This window comes from Elephas maximus, chromosome 6, assembly GCF_024166365.1.
Source record: "Elephas maximus indicus isolate mEleMax1 chromosome 6, mEleMax1 primary haplotype, whole genome shotgun sequence".
In the NCBI taxonomy this organism is placed as follows: Eukaryota; Metazoa; Chordata; class Mammalia; order Proboscidea; family Elephantidae; genus Elephas; species Elephas maximus.
The window spans coordinates 102,024,805-102,041,078 of record NC_064824.1 but is presented as its reverse complement, the minus strand read 5'-3'; the positions used below and the strand labels follow the sequence as shown (position 1 = coordinate 102,041,078).

The 16,274-nt window shown below is 41.7% G+C and overlaps 2 protein-coding genes across 18 annotated transcripts in view; one reads left to right on the top strand and one right to left on the bottom strand.

Moving 5' to 3' along the window:
• Window positions 1–16,274, top strand: part of RAPH1 (Ras association (RalGDS/AF-6) and pleckstrin homology domains 1) — a 136,683-nt gene that overhangs the window by 79,163 nt on the left and 41,246 nt on the right. Inside the window, exon 14 of one of the 6 annotated variants that reach the window (XM_049887911.1) lies at window positions 1,534–10,390. The exons of 2 other annotated variants lie outside the window; for them this stretch is intronic. In XM_049887911.1, coding sequence (XP_049743868.1) covers window positions 1,534–3,546 — 2,013 coding nt within the window. In that variant the 3' untranslated portion in view covers window positions 3,547–10,390. Of the gene's footprint in view, window positions 1–47; window positions 843–869; window positions 1,506–1,533; window positions 10,391–16,274 lie in introns of those variants that run through there. 3 more of the 6 variants (XM_049887916.1, XM_049887914.1, XM_049887912.1) reach the window with 3 other exon arrangements.
• ABI2 (abl interactor 2) overlaps window positions 10,365–16,274 on the bottom strand; it is a 110,792-nt gene continuing 104,882 nt past the window's right edge. For 11 of the 12 annotated variants that reach the window (XM_049887926.1, XM_049887927.1, XM_049887924.1 and 8 more), the window contains one exon: window positions 10,697–15,453. In XM_049887926.1, the coding sequence (XP_049743883.1) occupies window positions 15,278–15,453 (176 nt within the window). In that variant the 3' untranslated portion in view covers window positions 10,697–15,277. Of the gene's footprint in view, window positions 15,454–16,274 lie in introns of all 12 variants that reach the window. The other variant, XM_049887929.1, reaches the window with a different exon arrangement.

Sequence of the window (16,274 nt, the reverse complement as noted above, 5' to 3'; positions counted from 1 at the left end):
CTTACCAAATTATTAATGATGTGTTCCATGTGCATCTTAAATTACAGAACTACCTAATTTGTCCAGGTAAGGCCAGCGAGGACAAAGGCCCAAACACTCAGTGGTTAGGAAGTGCAGTCTGTCACTGCAGAGTTTGAGGAAGAATGTGAACCCTGCTGTGCACCAATGACAGTTTGTTTGAGTCTTGACCCCTCTGTGTGTTTCTTCTCCTGTTACCTCAGTCTCAGGTGCCAAATGTGAAGGCCAGCCCAGCTAAGGTCTACACCCCTGAAGCAGCCAAGACAGGGTCAAGTTAAGGTCAGGGGCTGTTCTTTGGAAACACATTAACCTGGGTGACTCCTGTAACAGATCGTACAGACTAATGCTTTTACTCTGATGTGTAATTTTTAAAAAACATGTGAGTGTCCTGGTGGGGCATTAGAACTCAGCCTGATAATGAGCCCTCTAGAGTCTACTAACCTAAGCATTGTCAGTGCTAATTAGATGTCATTCATAATTTAATGCAAATGGTTTATTCTGGATCCTCACAATTTGTTCAGAGAGCCTAAAGGATGTACCCAAAGTCATTAAATGGAGTAAGGAAAAACCAAGCGTCTTTCCTGCCTTTTCAGAAGTCCCTAAACCATATTCATGCATGATTAGCTCCATGAAATAAATGGCCAGATGTGGTCATTTCTACAATGCCAAGAGGTGCCCAGGCGGGCCAGCCAGCACGTTGCTGACAGACTGTAGCTCGCATTTTTTGATCATGTCCTTTATTCTAGCCTTCCAAAGTTTCCTCTCATTTTCTTCCAGCTTTTTCTGTATGACATTTTTATGTTCTTTTGCTGCTATAATGTTTATGAAGCATTTCTTTATGTATTTTCCAGTAAAGCAAATGTAAAGAATGCCCCCCCCCATTACCTGCATTGCTGGACTTCTGTGCATGTTGGATGCAAGTGTCTCACACGAACACGAGTGTGTGTCAAGTTCATTCATTCCTGTGTGACTGTGCACGCCTGCTGAACACTTTCACACTCATGTGTCAGCTTACTAGCATCAAAATCCATCCTTGTTCATCAAGAGGCCCTCCACCAGCACTGCTAAGCCCAGTCACGGCATCTGCTTGCTGTGGATGCGGTCTCATGGACTGAGTGGTCAACCTGAGCCATCACACTTCCCACTGCCAGAGTCCACCCGATCCTCAGGACAGGCTGTGTGGAGGTTACTCAGCCAGAGGTCAGGAGTCACACATCCCATCACCATTCAAACTTGCTTTTGCAACAGGAAGTTTTTCCTAGATTGTTAGCCAGTCCAGCTACCTGAACATACTGTGTAAACAAATTTTCTGTGTCCTTGTTGCCCAGGGAGTCAGATTTACTAGATGTTTGCCTTCACGACATTGTCCGTCATTATGATCACCACCTGCTGCATCCTTTTCATGCATGCCCCAGATCCTTGCTTTTTAGTGTCCCACAGTCAAAGCTTACCTCTGTAACTGTTTTGTTTGTTGTGTTTTTCTCTCTCCCATCCCCCTTTTTATACTCCTTTTAGGCCAGAATGGAGTCTATGAGCCGACCCTACACATCACTTATGCCTCCTTTATCCCCACAACCTAAAATAGTCACCCCCTACACTGCTTCACAGCCTTCCCCACCCCTGCCTCCCCCTCCCCCGCCACCTCCGCCTCCTCCGCCACCTCCCCCCCCACCTCCTCCTCCTCTCCCCAGCCAATCTGCACCTTCTTCTGGCTCAGCAGCCACAATGTTTGTCAAGTACAGCACAATCACAAGGCTGCAGAATGCGTCTCAGCATTCAGGGTCCCTATTTAAGCCTCCACCAGCCTCAATAATGCAGCCTCAGCCCTTGGTCTCACAGTCAGTAAAGACTCAGATCCTGGTGCCCCCCAGTGGAATTGTCCCCCCACCCCCTCCTCCTCCCCCACCTCCAACCCCTGGCTCGGCTATGGCCCAGCTAAAACCAGCACCATGTGGCCCATCCATTCCACAGTTCAGCCCCCCACCCCCTCCACTGAAAATTCATCAAATTCAGCATGTTACTCAAGCAGCTTCTCCCACACCCCCACCTCCTCCCACTCCTGTACCCCTGCCTCCCCAAGCCCCCCCCAAACCCCTCGTGACTGTGCCCCCACCAACCAGCACCAAGTCTGGGTCACCCGTTGTGACACAAGCTGCACCACCTACATCTGCTCCTCCAATCCCCCCAGCAAAAAAGCAGCCACCTTTTCCTGTTTCTCACGTTCCTCCCTCCCCACCTGCTCCTCCTGGTCCAGTCCCCCCTCCGACACTACCTAAACAACAGAGCTTCTGTGTGAAACCACCTGCCTCTCCGCTGTCTCCGGTGCCCTCTGTTGTGAAGCAGATAGCCAGCCAGTTTCCTCTCCCTCCCACCCCTCCTCCTGTGGAATCACAGCCCTTAAAGCCCATCCCAGCAAATGTAGCCCCCCAGTCTCCTCCTGCTGTGAAAGCAAAACCCAAATGGCAGCCCAGCTCCATCCCCGTCCCTTCTCCAGATTTCCCTCCTCCTCCTCCTGAAAGCTGCCTAGTGTTTCCTCCTCCACCGCCACCACCACCTCCGGCCCCCGCACCGGCCCCACCGCCACCACCTGCTATCCCCACAGCTTCTCCCACCCCTGACAAAAGTGGATCTCCAGGCAAAAAGACCAGTAAGACGTCCAGCCCTGGGGGAAAGAAGCCACCCCCAACCCCGCAGCGAAACTCAAGCATGAAATCCAGCAGTTGTGCGGAGCACCCCGAGCCTAAGAGACCCTCGGTAGACAGTCTGGTCAGCAAGTTTGCATCACCAGCGGAGCCCTCTGGGTCTCCCAGCAAGGAGACACCACCACCTCCTGCAGCACCTCCCAAACCTGGAAAACTCAATCTTTCTGGTATAACCCTTCCTGGAGTTCTCCAACAAGGGCGTGTGTCAGCAAAAGCATCTGCTCTGAGTGGGCCTGGAAAGGACCCCGTGGTAGAATTCCCTTCTCCTCCGTCAGATTCTGACTTTCCACCCCCTCCGCCTGAGATAGAGCTTCCTCTGCCACCCATAGAGATCCCAGCAGTATTCTCGGGCAGCAGCACCTCTCCAAAGGTGGCAGTGGTTAACCCTCAACCACAGCCATGGCCCAAAACGTCAGTGAAGAAGGCCCCTCCACCCACGCGACCCAAACGGAACGACAGTACCCGCCTCACTCAAGCGGAAATCTCAGAGCAGCCAGCAATGGCCACAGTTGTGCCACAAGTGCCCACCTCACCCAAATCCAGCCTTAGTGTCCAGCCTGGATTCCTGGCTGACCTCAACAGGACACTGCAACGGAAGTCCATCACCCGACATGGCTCACTCTCCTCCTCCCGTATGTCCAGAGCAGAACCCACAGCCACCATGGATGATATGGCACTGCCCCCGCCTCCCCCTGAACTGCTTTCTGAACAACAGAAGGCTGGTTATGGAGGCAGTCATATATCAGGCTATGCAACGCTGCGGAGAGGACCCCCTCCTGCTCCCCCCAAGAGAGACCAAAACACCAAGCTCTCAAGAGACTGGTAGCCATAGTTTATTTTCATGATCTCTGTAATCAGTTCTACAGTCAGCTCACCTGATCTATGAATTCAGATGTTCAGAGCCTCCTGGTGTGATGTCGCCATTCAGGTGGTATCCAGCTATATATGTGTGTGTGCACACATAGCTATACATATAAAAAAAAATATATATATATATATAGCGTGTGTGTGTGTGAGTGTATGTGTGTATATATGAAAGCTGAGGGTAATTCTATTTATTCCCTTTGTCATAATCTGAAAATGGTTTTGTGTATTTGGGGTGGAAGAGGTATGGAAGGAAGGGGCTGTGTGTCCTGTCCCTTATGATTTATCTATCATATGGATTGGACCAAAAACTTCTAATTACTTATTTAGAAGGTATTTCATTAGGGGCTGTCCATGTGTGGCCTGTTTGTGCATGTTGTATATTATATATTAATGAATAGGTGTATAATGTGCTGTTTCTCAGTTTTGAGAAGACAGCCAGAATATCTGGTCAGGTATCTCTGGGGCTTTTGTTCTTTTCCCAGTTGACTGAAATTAGAACTACTTGACTGACACTTCATTACTGTGTATAAGGGGGCACTTTAAATTGGGAGAATCTCTTAGCTTCATAGAACAGGTCATTTGTGCAGTGTGGGGAAATGTTCACAGACTGTAGCTGTAAGTGGTTGTGCATAGAACACATTCATGGTGTACCTAAACCATTCTAGTTGCAGTACTGCTGCAGTGATCCCACCCACATGTAGGATGTGGAATAAATTTTGTTCTGTCACAAGTATGCTCTTTGCCTACCATACATGGATAATTTAGTGCTATAATCCTGCACAGTTCGTTCTTAGTATCATTTGAATCCTTTTCATGAGTTTTATGAAGCTTATTAATCAACTTTGGCTTGACGATCCTTGCCTTGATTTATTGTAAGAGAATGTCCAGCACAATACCCCTGTATGCTATGTTCCGGTATGTCTTCAGGTCACCAGTTATCTTAACAGTGTGTGCTTTGGGTAGATGTTTATATTAGATATCTGTAGACAATTGGTGTATCAGGTAGACACATCGGCCTGATACGGTGCTTATTACAGAAAACAAAGTCACTTTCTGAAATGCCTTTTTTGTGTTTTGCTCTCCAGAAGGATGGGTGATTAGAAAAGAATCAGACTGGCCCTGTAGGTGTCTTCAATCAAGTCAGATGAGTTTTAAACATACAAAGAATCCATTTAAATTCAGAATTATCAAAGACGACAGAGGGAAAGCAAATAAACGAGATTTGATAGTTTCATCCACAACTACTGGAGCACACTAGGATCCTTGCTGGTTGTAGCCAGGTCACAAGGTGTTCTGAGGGGGTAGTGAGGTCCAACTTCAATATCGCATACGTGTGATCAGGTATAACATGCAGTTGTTGCTCTGCTGACAGAACTCATTGTACTTTTGTTTTGTTTTTCCTGTGAATTTTCTTTGGTGCATAAGAGAAATGTGTACTGTCTCATCAATTTATGACATAAATTGACCGTAAGGAATAAAATGCAGTCTCAGAGCTGCTTTTAAATAAGAGGATACAAACTGGCCATTCCAGCAAACATAAATGAGCGTATCTTGTAACAAAAGTATATATGCCTGTTGTGAACAATGATTACCAGTGCAAACTGCAGAAGTCTTTAGACTAATAAGGAAAAAGTGATGCCAACGAAGTAGGGCAGGAATGAGAGATAATTTGCAATTAAGTGGAAGTTGTACTGTGTACACAGGATGCCACCATAACCCACCCTCCCAGAAAGTATTGTATCATAAAGTGGCACCTCTCCGTTGTCATATCTCCAGTGTCTCCTGGACATTGTTCAATATATTCATGTGGTTATGCAGCAATAAGTATGCCATTGTGCATTTTAAAGTCCTGCTTCTTTAAAGACACTTTTTGGTATCTTTTAAATTGTTCACAAAGTTTCATGTGTCTGATATTCTTGTGCTTAGGAAGTGACCCTGAATGTATCTGCATTGCTCATGTCAGCATGCACAGCAAAGCTGGTAGCATTTGAGCACAGATTGCCAAACTCCAGTGTGACTCATGAGTGAAGTAATTGGCCACAGTCTTCTGCCTGCAGCTTTATGTTCTTAGGATCACCCTTATTTTGGGGTTTAAAGAGTTAAGAATAGGGATCCAATTTTCTAAACATTCACCACTAGGTGTTTTTAAATTTGGGGTGTGGTCTCTTTTTAAAATATGAAACTGGATAGCTTCAACTTTCCTTGAGGAAAAAAAAATGCACCCTCCATTTTTTTCTCACCCCTGATTTGAGGCCCCTAGTCTTTCATTCAGTGTGGGATCTTCTGAGATAACATCCTGAACCGATGCTTCTGGCGGACGCCAAGGAGAGCTCTCTCTCCAGGGCCAGATGAAGGAGTGTTCATTTTTACCCCCAATCCTGTGGCTTGTCTTTCAGGATGGAAATAACTATTAATCCGTTTGTTTTGAACTTTGTTGTGTGTGAAACAACTGAATCAAGAAACTGAAATGATGCTTTCAATTATAGTTCTAGTGTTTTACCCATGTTGTGTTTTTAATTCAGGTTTTTGTTAGGCTGTGGGTTTTCTTGTTTGAGACAATGCTGTATTTTTGTAGCTGTTCCTTTTTCCCTCTCTGCCCGATGACACTAGTACTGTGTCGCTTTTCACCACCTTCTGCTCAGCAGCTCTAGCCCGGCCTGGTTTCTTCAGGTCAGATGAGGAAAACTGGACAGGTGACTTGGCTCTACTGAAATGAACAGCATGGTTGCAGTCTTACTGCTGTTGAGGGCAATGTAAACAGGTACCTATCGGAGTTAGTGACTTGCTTAGCACCCTTAATTTTTACCATAAATAATTTCAAAATTGGATCACCCTATGCTTCAAAGTTTTGCCACCAACTCTGAAGGGCTGCAGAATATTACCTATTCATAGGTAGTAATATATGACTATTCTGTATTGAGGAGCCTTGGTGGCACAGTGGTTAATTTAAGTACTTAGCTGCTAACTGAAAGGTGGGTGGTTCAAACCCACCAGCCGCTGTGCTGGAGAAAGATGTGGCAATCTGCTTCCATGAAGATTCACAGCCTTGGAAACCCTTTGGGGCAGTTCTGGTCTGTCCTGTAGGTTTGCTACGAGTCAGAATTGACTCAAAGGCACCAGGTATTCCGTATTGAAATTTTACCTGCTTGGCGTTTACTCAGAGGCAAAGTAAACAAGTAAATATACTTTTCCTTAGCTGCTATAATTCTCACTTGGGAAAAGTAACCATTAAGGCTTTTACAGATACCCACTTAACCATACCTTTAACTGTAAGTCAGATTTTTTTTTTAATTGTTGGGACTTTTTAAAATGAAAAAGATTGTTGACTCTTAAGTTACAGATTATTTCATCAGAAAATTTCAAACAAAGTAATATAGAAATGGCTTTTTAATCCTCTAAAATTAAGGCGCTCCTGCCCACGAATGACATATTCTAAGGGTTGTGAACTATCCTGGAAGTTTCCTCTCCGTGTGAGTTTGTCACTGGAAATAATGCAGAGTTTATCAAGAAAGTTCATCTAAACAATACTGGGGGATTATGAATAATATAGTAATGACAACACTGAGACCAAGGTTAATAGGAGCTCTAGGTCAAGGTTAATAGGAGCTGTGCATCCCATTCAAGTTTCAAATGCTGCCATTCCGGGAGCACAAGCTGCTGGTGTCAGGGAGTGAGGTTATAAATTAGCCTGAGAAAATCTTCAGATAATGGTATGTCTTGGTCTGATTCGTTTATTAAGCCACCAGTAGAACCCTTTCTCACCTTTGTCCCTAAGCTAAAAGCAATTTCATGCAGTTTCAAACACAAAGTGATTTTTAAGCAAGTAAAAAGCCTATTGTCATAGGTTATTACTAAATTTGTCATTTACTGTCAGAACAGACTATATAACTAATGCAATCTAACCTCAGATTTTTTTCAAATTTAGCCCAGTTAAATCTGTATGACCCTGTGTGTGATTACAGGTATAATGCCTTGTTTAAAAATAAAATAGGTATAATTAGATTTATGCACTTGGTGAGAGGGTGTCTATTTCTAAAAATCCCTTTATGTTGCAGGTACCTTTGGTACTTTGTATTTTATACACATTACATTATTGTATAAATCAGGGTTATCCCTAATCCTGGAGGAATATGTCACCTCTCACAAAGTTTGAGATTTGGCCCAAAGAGATGCAAATAGAACAGAATTAAATATCTTTTCAAATTTATTTTCCTTTTAAAATTCATGACATTTCTACACTGTTACTAGCCTATCCCTCAAACAAATGCTCAGTTCTTATTGTGCCCTTGGAAAGTCTATATGTAAAATAATCTGAAGGTTAGCTGTAAAATAAACTTGCTGTATAAAATTAGCAAATCAACATAACTTGATACAACACTTGAAGGAAAAAATAATCTGCAGTTGGTTTGCTCTTTGCTTGTTGAACCAATAAACCATTCAGAAAAGAATATTTGTTATAATCCCCAGTGCCTTGAACTCTTTTGGAGGAACAGGATAAAAAAGAAAAACAAGCAGACTCTGAGGTGCTAATGAAGGAGAAGGCAGGTGAGTATTTCTAGTTTTGGGAGAAAGAGAACAAGTGACTGTCTCACAGGAGAGAGCTTCATCCGCCTAGATGGGGTCTGGCTGCTTTCTACCAAAGACGTTAGACGGTGACTACTGCGCGCTGACAAGATGGCTAAGTTCAGAGGTGACTATTAATCACGGATGGCGCTTGTAGCAAGCTCATGAGTGCTGAAGCCGTGACCTCTTCTTAGGTAGCAGATGTGTTGACAGCACTTGGGGGCGTGGGGGGTGGGGAGGGACTTACATTTTGGAAAACTATCCAGTTTGTTAAATTTATTGTAACCTAATACCAAAAACTGCCATTTTCCACGATCCCCCATCTCCTAAATTTTTTCTCTACTTGTAAATAATTCTCCTTTGAAAATGAGCATTAAATGAAATGTTTCAAATGATTTTGCTTAATTTTCTTATCAGCTACTAGTGAAATCCTTTTAGAGAGATGTACGTTTAAAATAAAGTGTCATTAGCCTGTGCTAAATGTAAAAACATTGTTTACTGTTTTAAAGAAAAATTGCACATTATATCTAACTGGGATTGCTCCCGTCCGTCCCAGTTTCTTCTAAAAATAAATAACAAGGCTCACACTGACTTCTAGATTGTGGGAGCTTTGCCGAAAATAAATGGACACAATGTAGAAATATACTTTTTTAAAGCATGAAAAAAAAGAGGACAAGAGGAATTGCGTTAAAAAAATGCCTGGTGGAGGACATTACTCAAAGGATTATGCACAGCTTGGTAAAGATGAAGTTACAATTTTTCAGCTTTGTGGCTATTATTTTCTTCTGCATAAATGTATGCTCTCATTTCATTATGTGCCTTGCTCCCTGATTGTGCAAAACTATATAGAGAGATATAGAGATATATATATATGAGAGAGAATATTCAGTACTACTGACATGTTTGTGTTCTATCGCTGGATTAAGTTATTTTCCAAGTTATTCTTGCCAGTTACTGTCAGTAAACTAAACTATTGTAATGGCTTAGGACAGTAGTAATACACTCAGTGTAAATTTGTTTTTCAGTTACATGTTTTCACTATGTCAGCTTACCCAATCCTTAATAAAAACAAAAACATAGATTTCATTTAAACGTGAGGATTTTACTTGAGTGTTTGTGGATCGGCACCATTAAGAACCTGGTTTTGCTTTCTATGTCAAACCCGTTGCCGTCAAGTCAGTTCTGACTCGTGTTAGGGATCCTGAAAAATAGGCTGTGCAGTAAGAACAAATCAAGTGTGGAGGTGAATAAACTATAATTTGATGTGTTCAATCTGTTAACCTGTCAAGTATAGTTTATAACAACAGACTGGGGAGCTCTGGCAATTAAATACATTAGGAGGTGTTAATAGCTTTCCATTAAGATTTTTTTCTTTAAACAAAGCACAACTGTAACCTAGGAGAAAGGACTGCTTTTTGTTACAAAGCTTTGGAGTCACAATTATGTATGTTGGGCGGCCACAATCAGGGTATGCATAAATGTATATTCTAATGTGTTTACAAATCACTATCATTTTGCCAAGTAGGACAAAAACACTGGAAGTCCTACTCGTTCATTCACCATTTTGGTTTCATAGGAATAAACACAGGCTTCTAGGACCATGGAACAAATAGTTACTCCCCTCGCACCCACCCCCCACACAAATCCATAAAGCATTTTAATGAAATGTAGAATTCCAGAGTAACCCATAAGGGATCAATTAACAAAGTAATAGGATAATTAAAGATCAGACATTGAACATCTGTGAGATGACTGCTGTGATGCCTAAGAGGCCTCCTATTCATAAATAAGAGCCCCCCTTTTTTAAAATGCCCTAAAATATGTATGTGTTAGCTGGATATTCCTCAGTTTTCCATTCCACATTAGCTGATGACATCCAAAAGAAACACGATGGACTGGGAAGGTGGGAAACTGCTGCAGCACTCTTTGTGGGTATATTAACAGATGTAGTAAAGAAAAGTGACTGGAAAGGCCCAGGTTCACTTAGCAAAAATATGGATAGAAAACAATTCATAAGTATTTAGAGCAGCTGTCTTAAGAGAAAAAATAGAGATGAAACTTAAGGCTCTGTATTTTAAATATACTTGAAGTCTGAGAATACAGTAATAAAAAGCAGCCTCCAGGTTTGAAGCAGCAGGAAAGTCAAGGCTGCTCCCCAGCACATTTAGGTGCCTGCCTCCTTTGAAAGAAAAGAGGTCTTTTACATGAACACATTCACAAGACACATAGATGATACACTTTGTGGGATTTTATTTAGGTCAAGTTCTTAGTACACAGCAACAATTAATTCCAGATACAGTTAAAAAAATGAATGTTCCCCCACTCATCTGGAGGTGGCTTAATGGCACGCACACAAGAAACCTGACTGGCAACAGGCTGCTCCCTCACGTCTTCCTGCACGTGTGTTACTCCACTCACAACGCCAACCCTCCCTCTGGGAGCTCAAAGTACAAGTGGCCAGATCACAAACTGTTTACATTCCTTTTTGTAAACTATTTTGTTAAGAAAAAGGTGCATGGACACACGTGTATGGTAAAAACTGCTTTTCCACAGAATTCTGAAGTTGAAAAAGACATTTCCATTTTAATGTGAAAATAAGCTTTTTGTTCTACAAAAAAACCTCAAGATATTTAGCAAGGATCATTTATACACAGCTAGGCCCTGTCATTTGTCAATTTTTTTTTTAAAGAATTACAAGATTCTCAATTAGAAAAGGAACAAAGATCAGCATAAAGTAAACATAAGGTAAGGAGCACAATGCCTCTGTGTAATAACTTTTATAAGGCTCTCTCCAATATGGCTGTTGGCAGTGCTGTGCTCCTGCCGAATGCTGCAATGGTACGCTTTTCTGCATACACCTTATGGGGAAGACTGTTTGCACTGAGTGTCGTTTAGAAGGGTTCTGTACTTAGTCCACTCCTTTAAAAGACACAGAATACTCTGATGGTATTTATTGAAACATGGCATATCTTTTCAAGTATCTTCCTGAAGACAACAAGTAGAACTCTTTAATTTTCAGAGAAAAATACAGCACATTCAATTAAGACAGTTGTGCAGTGGAGAGAACACTGGGCATCAAGTCAGGAACTCTACCATTATCTAGCTGTTCATCTGAAATAAAACATCTGCCCTCACCAATGAAAGGAGACTGAACGAAAATCTCTTCTAGCTCTAAAGTCTATAATTCTAAATAAATCACATGGGGGAAAATTATCACCTTAACACCAAACGAGTTTCTGGGCAGAGAAACACAGAAGTGATTAAAATTGCCACTCTTTAAGGACTTGGTAGGGAGTCATCTGCCAATTCCTCCATCAAACCCTTTTAAAGGTAAAGGTGGCTTTCAGGATATGCCATGCTCCACAAGAAAAGGCAGTAAAAGATAAAAGAACAGTTCTTAATACAGAAAGGTCGCCTGCTAAAAGAAAATGAAAACAAAACAGATAAATGCCTCCCAGACAGAAAAATCTTAACCTTTCCTTAGCCAACGAAAGACTGCTAAGGAACACAGCTACGTTACAGACATCACTGTAAAGATGTATAAAACAGTCTCTCTAGCTGGGTAATAAACAGCAGCAGGAAGAAGGGAAGAGGGGGATGAAAGTGTCTCATCCAATACCTTTTAGGAACACAGCAAAGGTACTTGGCCCTTGCCAACCCTAACTCTAAAATGGAAACAGCAGGTGCCTCTGAGACAGAAATCAAGTCGCCAAAAGATGGAAAATATTGAACAAGACATCATAAAAGATTCATATTCCAAATGGCAGACAAATCTCTCAGGTCTAGATTTTGATATACTGGCAATATTTTTGTTTGATTTATTGCCTTGGCCATACTCATAAGGTCAAAGACAACAAGAAAGTGTATTTTCATTCATATCCTCAGGAAATTTCAAATAATCCACCACCTTCCCCCCGCCAAGAAAAAAAACTATTCAGCCACTTTTTTTTTTTAAGGAAAAAGGAGTGGACACACAAGTCAAAAAGCAGCACTCCACGAGGGACAAATTCTCTCCCGTTAGATTCCCTCTTTGTTGATAAAATGCTTGCTTACTGGTCAGCAGATTTTAGACTTGGATCATCTTTGCCACAACATTAACAACACGTAGCATGTAAGATTTCTGCATTCGTTTGGAATTCCTAATACCATCTTTTAGTTTATGAAAAGATAAATGGGGGAAACTTACAGTAAAACAGGAAATACTACCCTTACAGACTATTAATAGCATGCAATCTAATAAAATATTACATACATTAAAAGTCTCCAATGACTGTAGGCCTGGCCCATCATTACATAGTATCCTTCCCAGACAACCTATAAAATTTAAAACTGTACAAAAAAAAAAAATGCAAAGTCTAACAGGTACTGTTTTTAAAACAAAAATTGCACACACACATTAGTACTAAATAATACAGAAAAAAAAACCCTGACCCCTGACTCCCCCGATGCAGCTGCAGTATAAGGGTTTCACCAGTGCCCTCTGCACGCCCCAGTCCAGCAGGAGTCCCCCAGGCAAGCTCCATTTCTTGTGACCGCCACCAACTCTGCTGCTTGCACAATTGTCTTCTCTATGTCTGTAGGAGTGAGCTGTGGGAACTATTTCAGGGATTTCAAAACACCCTCTGCCTTATTAGTCCACTAAGCTTTCTCAGCAAAAAGTTATTTAATACATAATGGGAACATCTCATTTCAAAAATCTTTTTCTAGTTATATACCTAGTTCTAAGACAAGGTTAACCTTTGCAGGGACAGATCCATAAAGGACCTACAGCCTCAGAGGACACTCAGGGCCATAACTTTTAAGGAAATCATTCAGTAAATAAGGGATGTTGAGATGGTAACAAAAGAGTTAAGTGGAATGTGTACTGAAGGCAAGCTAATGAAAAGCTAAACCCAAAGTGTTGGAAAAATCTAAAAGCAAAATAGTTATGCTAAGCTGCAACTTGTGAAAGAAAAAAAAATGCTGCAACTTAAAAAAATTCTATAGCTGGGTGTCACTTAAATGTGTGATGAAATTTTGTGCTCAGATAACAGATTTACGAGTGAAATATTAACTTCTGACTCCACCATCTGGATTTCCTCACACACTACTACTTAACACCTTCCATTTTTCAGTCAAGTTCCTCTATCACCTGCACTATCCACTATGTTCAAGGCCAACGTTTGAAATATATGCAGTTGCTGCCTTACCCCTTTTACCCAGCACAGGGACGTTACCTGGCAAAGCTCTATTCTGGCGAAGTCAATGGGACTGGAAAGAACCCACGCTGGCAGCTTTGGGCTGGCTGTGAGTTGGCCCTTCATCACAATATTCATCTAATGAGCGTCAAGCCTCCCTGGATTTTTTTCATTATCTCTTATACTGATCAATGAAGTGGAGAATAAAGTCATCTGTCCTACAAATTGCACTGAATTTGAAGCTAATTGTTGTACAGATTAAAAAAAAAAAAAACTTTGTTTCTCTCAAAGCTGTATTTTTATCTATGTGATTGGTACATTTTGGCCTATTAATCTTACTATTAGTCTGAGCTATAAGGTACAAATTCATACCAGGCACAGTTACGTCACAGTCCAATCACACTAAATCAGGGGCATATTTACCTTCTCTAGAGCTAAGGGAATAAACAACTCAGATAGCACCAGGTTACACTGGCTGTTAACGACATTCAGAGAGCACAGTAGCAAGCCTTTCATTCCCTGTGACTGTCGAAAGACTTGAAATAACTGCTATTTTCCAAAGAAGATTTTTTCCTGTAAATAATGAATGAAGTAAAGAAATAGCTGGTCTGTTCTCTAAGACCCTACCACTCAAACAGCACCTAAGGCAAGGGTTCAGGATGCCTTTAAGTAGAACATTTCCATGGTTCAATCTCTTCAGAACCTTAGGAGGCCACAAGCCTACCTCTCATGTGGAGCAGCCTACCGCGCTGGAAACATCTGGGTACACTGGCCGTTAGTGGCAATGCAGTCTCATGCAGCAGCATATTAAATCAAACTGACACTTGTTAACCACCCTTAGGATGTTTAGGGACTTTCACATTTCATAATTTCATCTTCATAATTCAGGGCTGTAGAACAGTTCAGTAAATGCTGACGTAAACGAGGGCAGAGTACTCATTACACAGTAACCAAATCTGTCGATGGTGGGATTTTGACCCGAGTAGGAAACAAACAGCAGTGTCCTGCTCAAAGATGGCGACACCACTTTGAATGTGTGTCACTCTCCACAGTCCTGCCCATACTCCAATCTCCCACATCAGGCTCCTGAGACTTGGGATCCATGAGGAGACCGAATTATTGGTAGGAATGTGCACAGCAACACATTCAAAGTAGCACGGGTCGGCTGTCATCTTTGAGCAGGGCATCACTGTTGTTTCCTACTTGGGTCAAAATCCAACAGGCAACAGATATGGTTGCTATGCAACATATATGCTGCCCTTGTTTATGTCAGCAATTACCGAACTGTTTCGAACCGGCTGGAAGCCCTGTCTAAAATCTAAAAACTAAGAAACATAAAGGGATGCAAGTCAGTTCAGCATCAACTCGTTTGGTTCACTCAAGTGCTGAAAGAATGTAGAATTTACAGTGTTAAAGAAGAGATAAGCCATCCAAAACAATTATAAAAACGGTTAAGTATGGTATTTTAAATACCAGTTCCCTCCTCATACAAGTTGAAGAAAGTGTGGGGCTAAGGGACAGATTTGGCCATGAGGTTAAACCCCTTAGCACAGGCATTGAAGAACTTGTAATGCCACCGATTTTGCAGGAGGAGAAACCCCAAGAATGTACAGTGTATTCCTGAGAAAGATCCCAGATTTTTTTTCTCAATCAGTCTTACTGATTTGTTTTAGCTATATAGTTATATCTGGTTATAGCTCTGACATATTCAGAAACAGTCGCTTTATTTCAATCCAGACAGCTCAGCATAGTACAAATGATGGCAGAAAGATCCACCTGTTCAGACTCAGCTTCCTTTTTTGTTTTTAATACTAGGGGATAAACCAAAAGAACACAGTAGTTTTTATCATTTGCATCCTTCATTCATTTCACTGGAGGGGAATCCCTGGGGCCTTCTGACAATCTGGGAAGACCTGACTTCCTGTGAGGGAAGCACAGCCCTGCTGAGCTTTACTCAGAATAATGCATGATAGATTCAACGTAATTCCCAGGAAAGAGCCCAGTCACTCCATTCATAACTCCCTCATACCAACCATCATCATTCTTCTTGATGACATAAATAATGGCTCCTTCCTGAAAGGACAGCTCATCTTCCTTGTCTTTTGTATAATCATAAATGGCCACAACTAGAGGAGAAAAAACAAAATAGGATATTAAAGAGAGGAATAATGTTCCTAGAATGACAGAACCAATACGTAAGTGAATATCCATCCTTTGCCTGCTTACTCAAAGACAGTGACTTTCTAAACACAGACCAAATGGCCCCCCCACCCCACCCAATGTCTAGTCCTATACAATGGAATCACGTTTTCATGGAGGTTACGTTCTAAATTGAATACAAATGGTAAAGATCACATTTATTCAGACTTACCTTTTAACAGCCCATGGGAAAGTACCTCACTGAAGAGAGATACACAACCCCAGAATCAGGAAAGTAGGCTATTTCTTCAGTTGAGCTTGTGCTTAATCACCATGTTGTATTTTAAAAATGCATATTTTTAAACAAAATTATACTAGCGCAGTGAGAAACATTACTACTCCCTGAATTTCTGCCCAAGCCATCCTTGCCTTCCTCTCACCTTCCCCCACATCCCCAAGCCCTGTTAATTCCTCCTCCTAAATTTCTCAAATCTTAGTTTTCTCCATCATGGATTACTGTCCTGATCAGTGCAGCAGTCTTTAACTGGAATACAGTACTACTGCGGGTACCTAAAGATTTTCTAAGCAGTATGAATGACAGACGGTTTTATAAAGACATTTCTGGATTCTTAATTTCTATAAATACTGCTTCCTAAAACTGATCTGCTTGACATGAAACCTTCAGTCAGGCATCAGTCATGAAAGTTCTCATCTCCTTTTTGTCATTCTCCTGTAAGTACAGTGGTGCATTATTCTGAAGTATAAAACACTTCTGGGTTCCAAAGGGACAATTCAAAATACTGGTGTT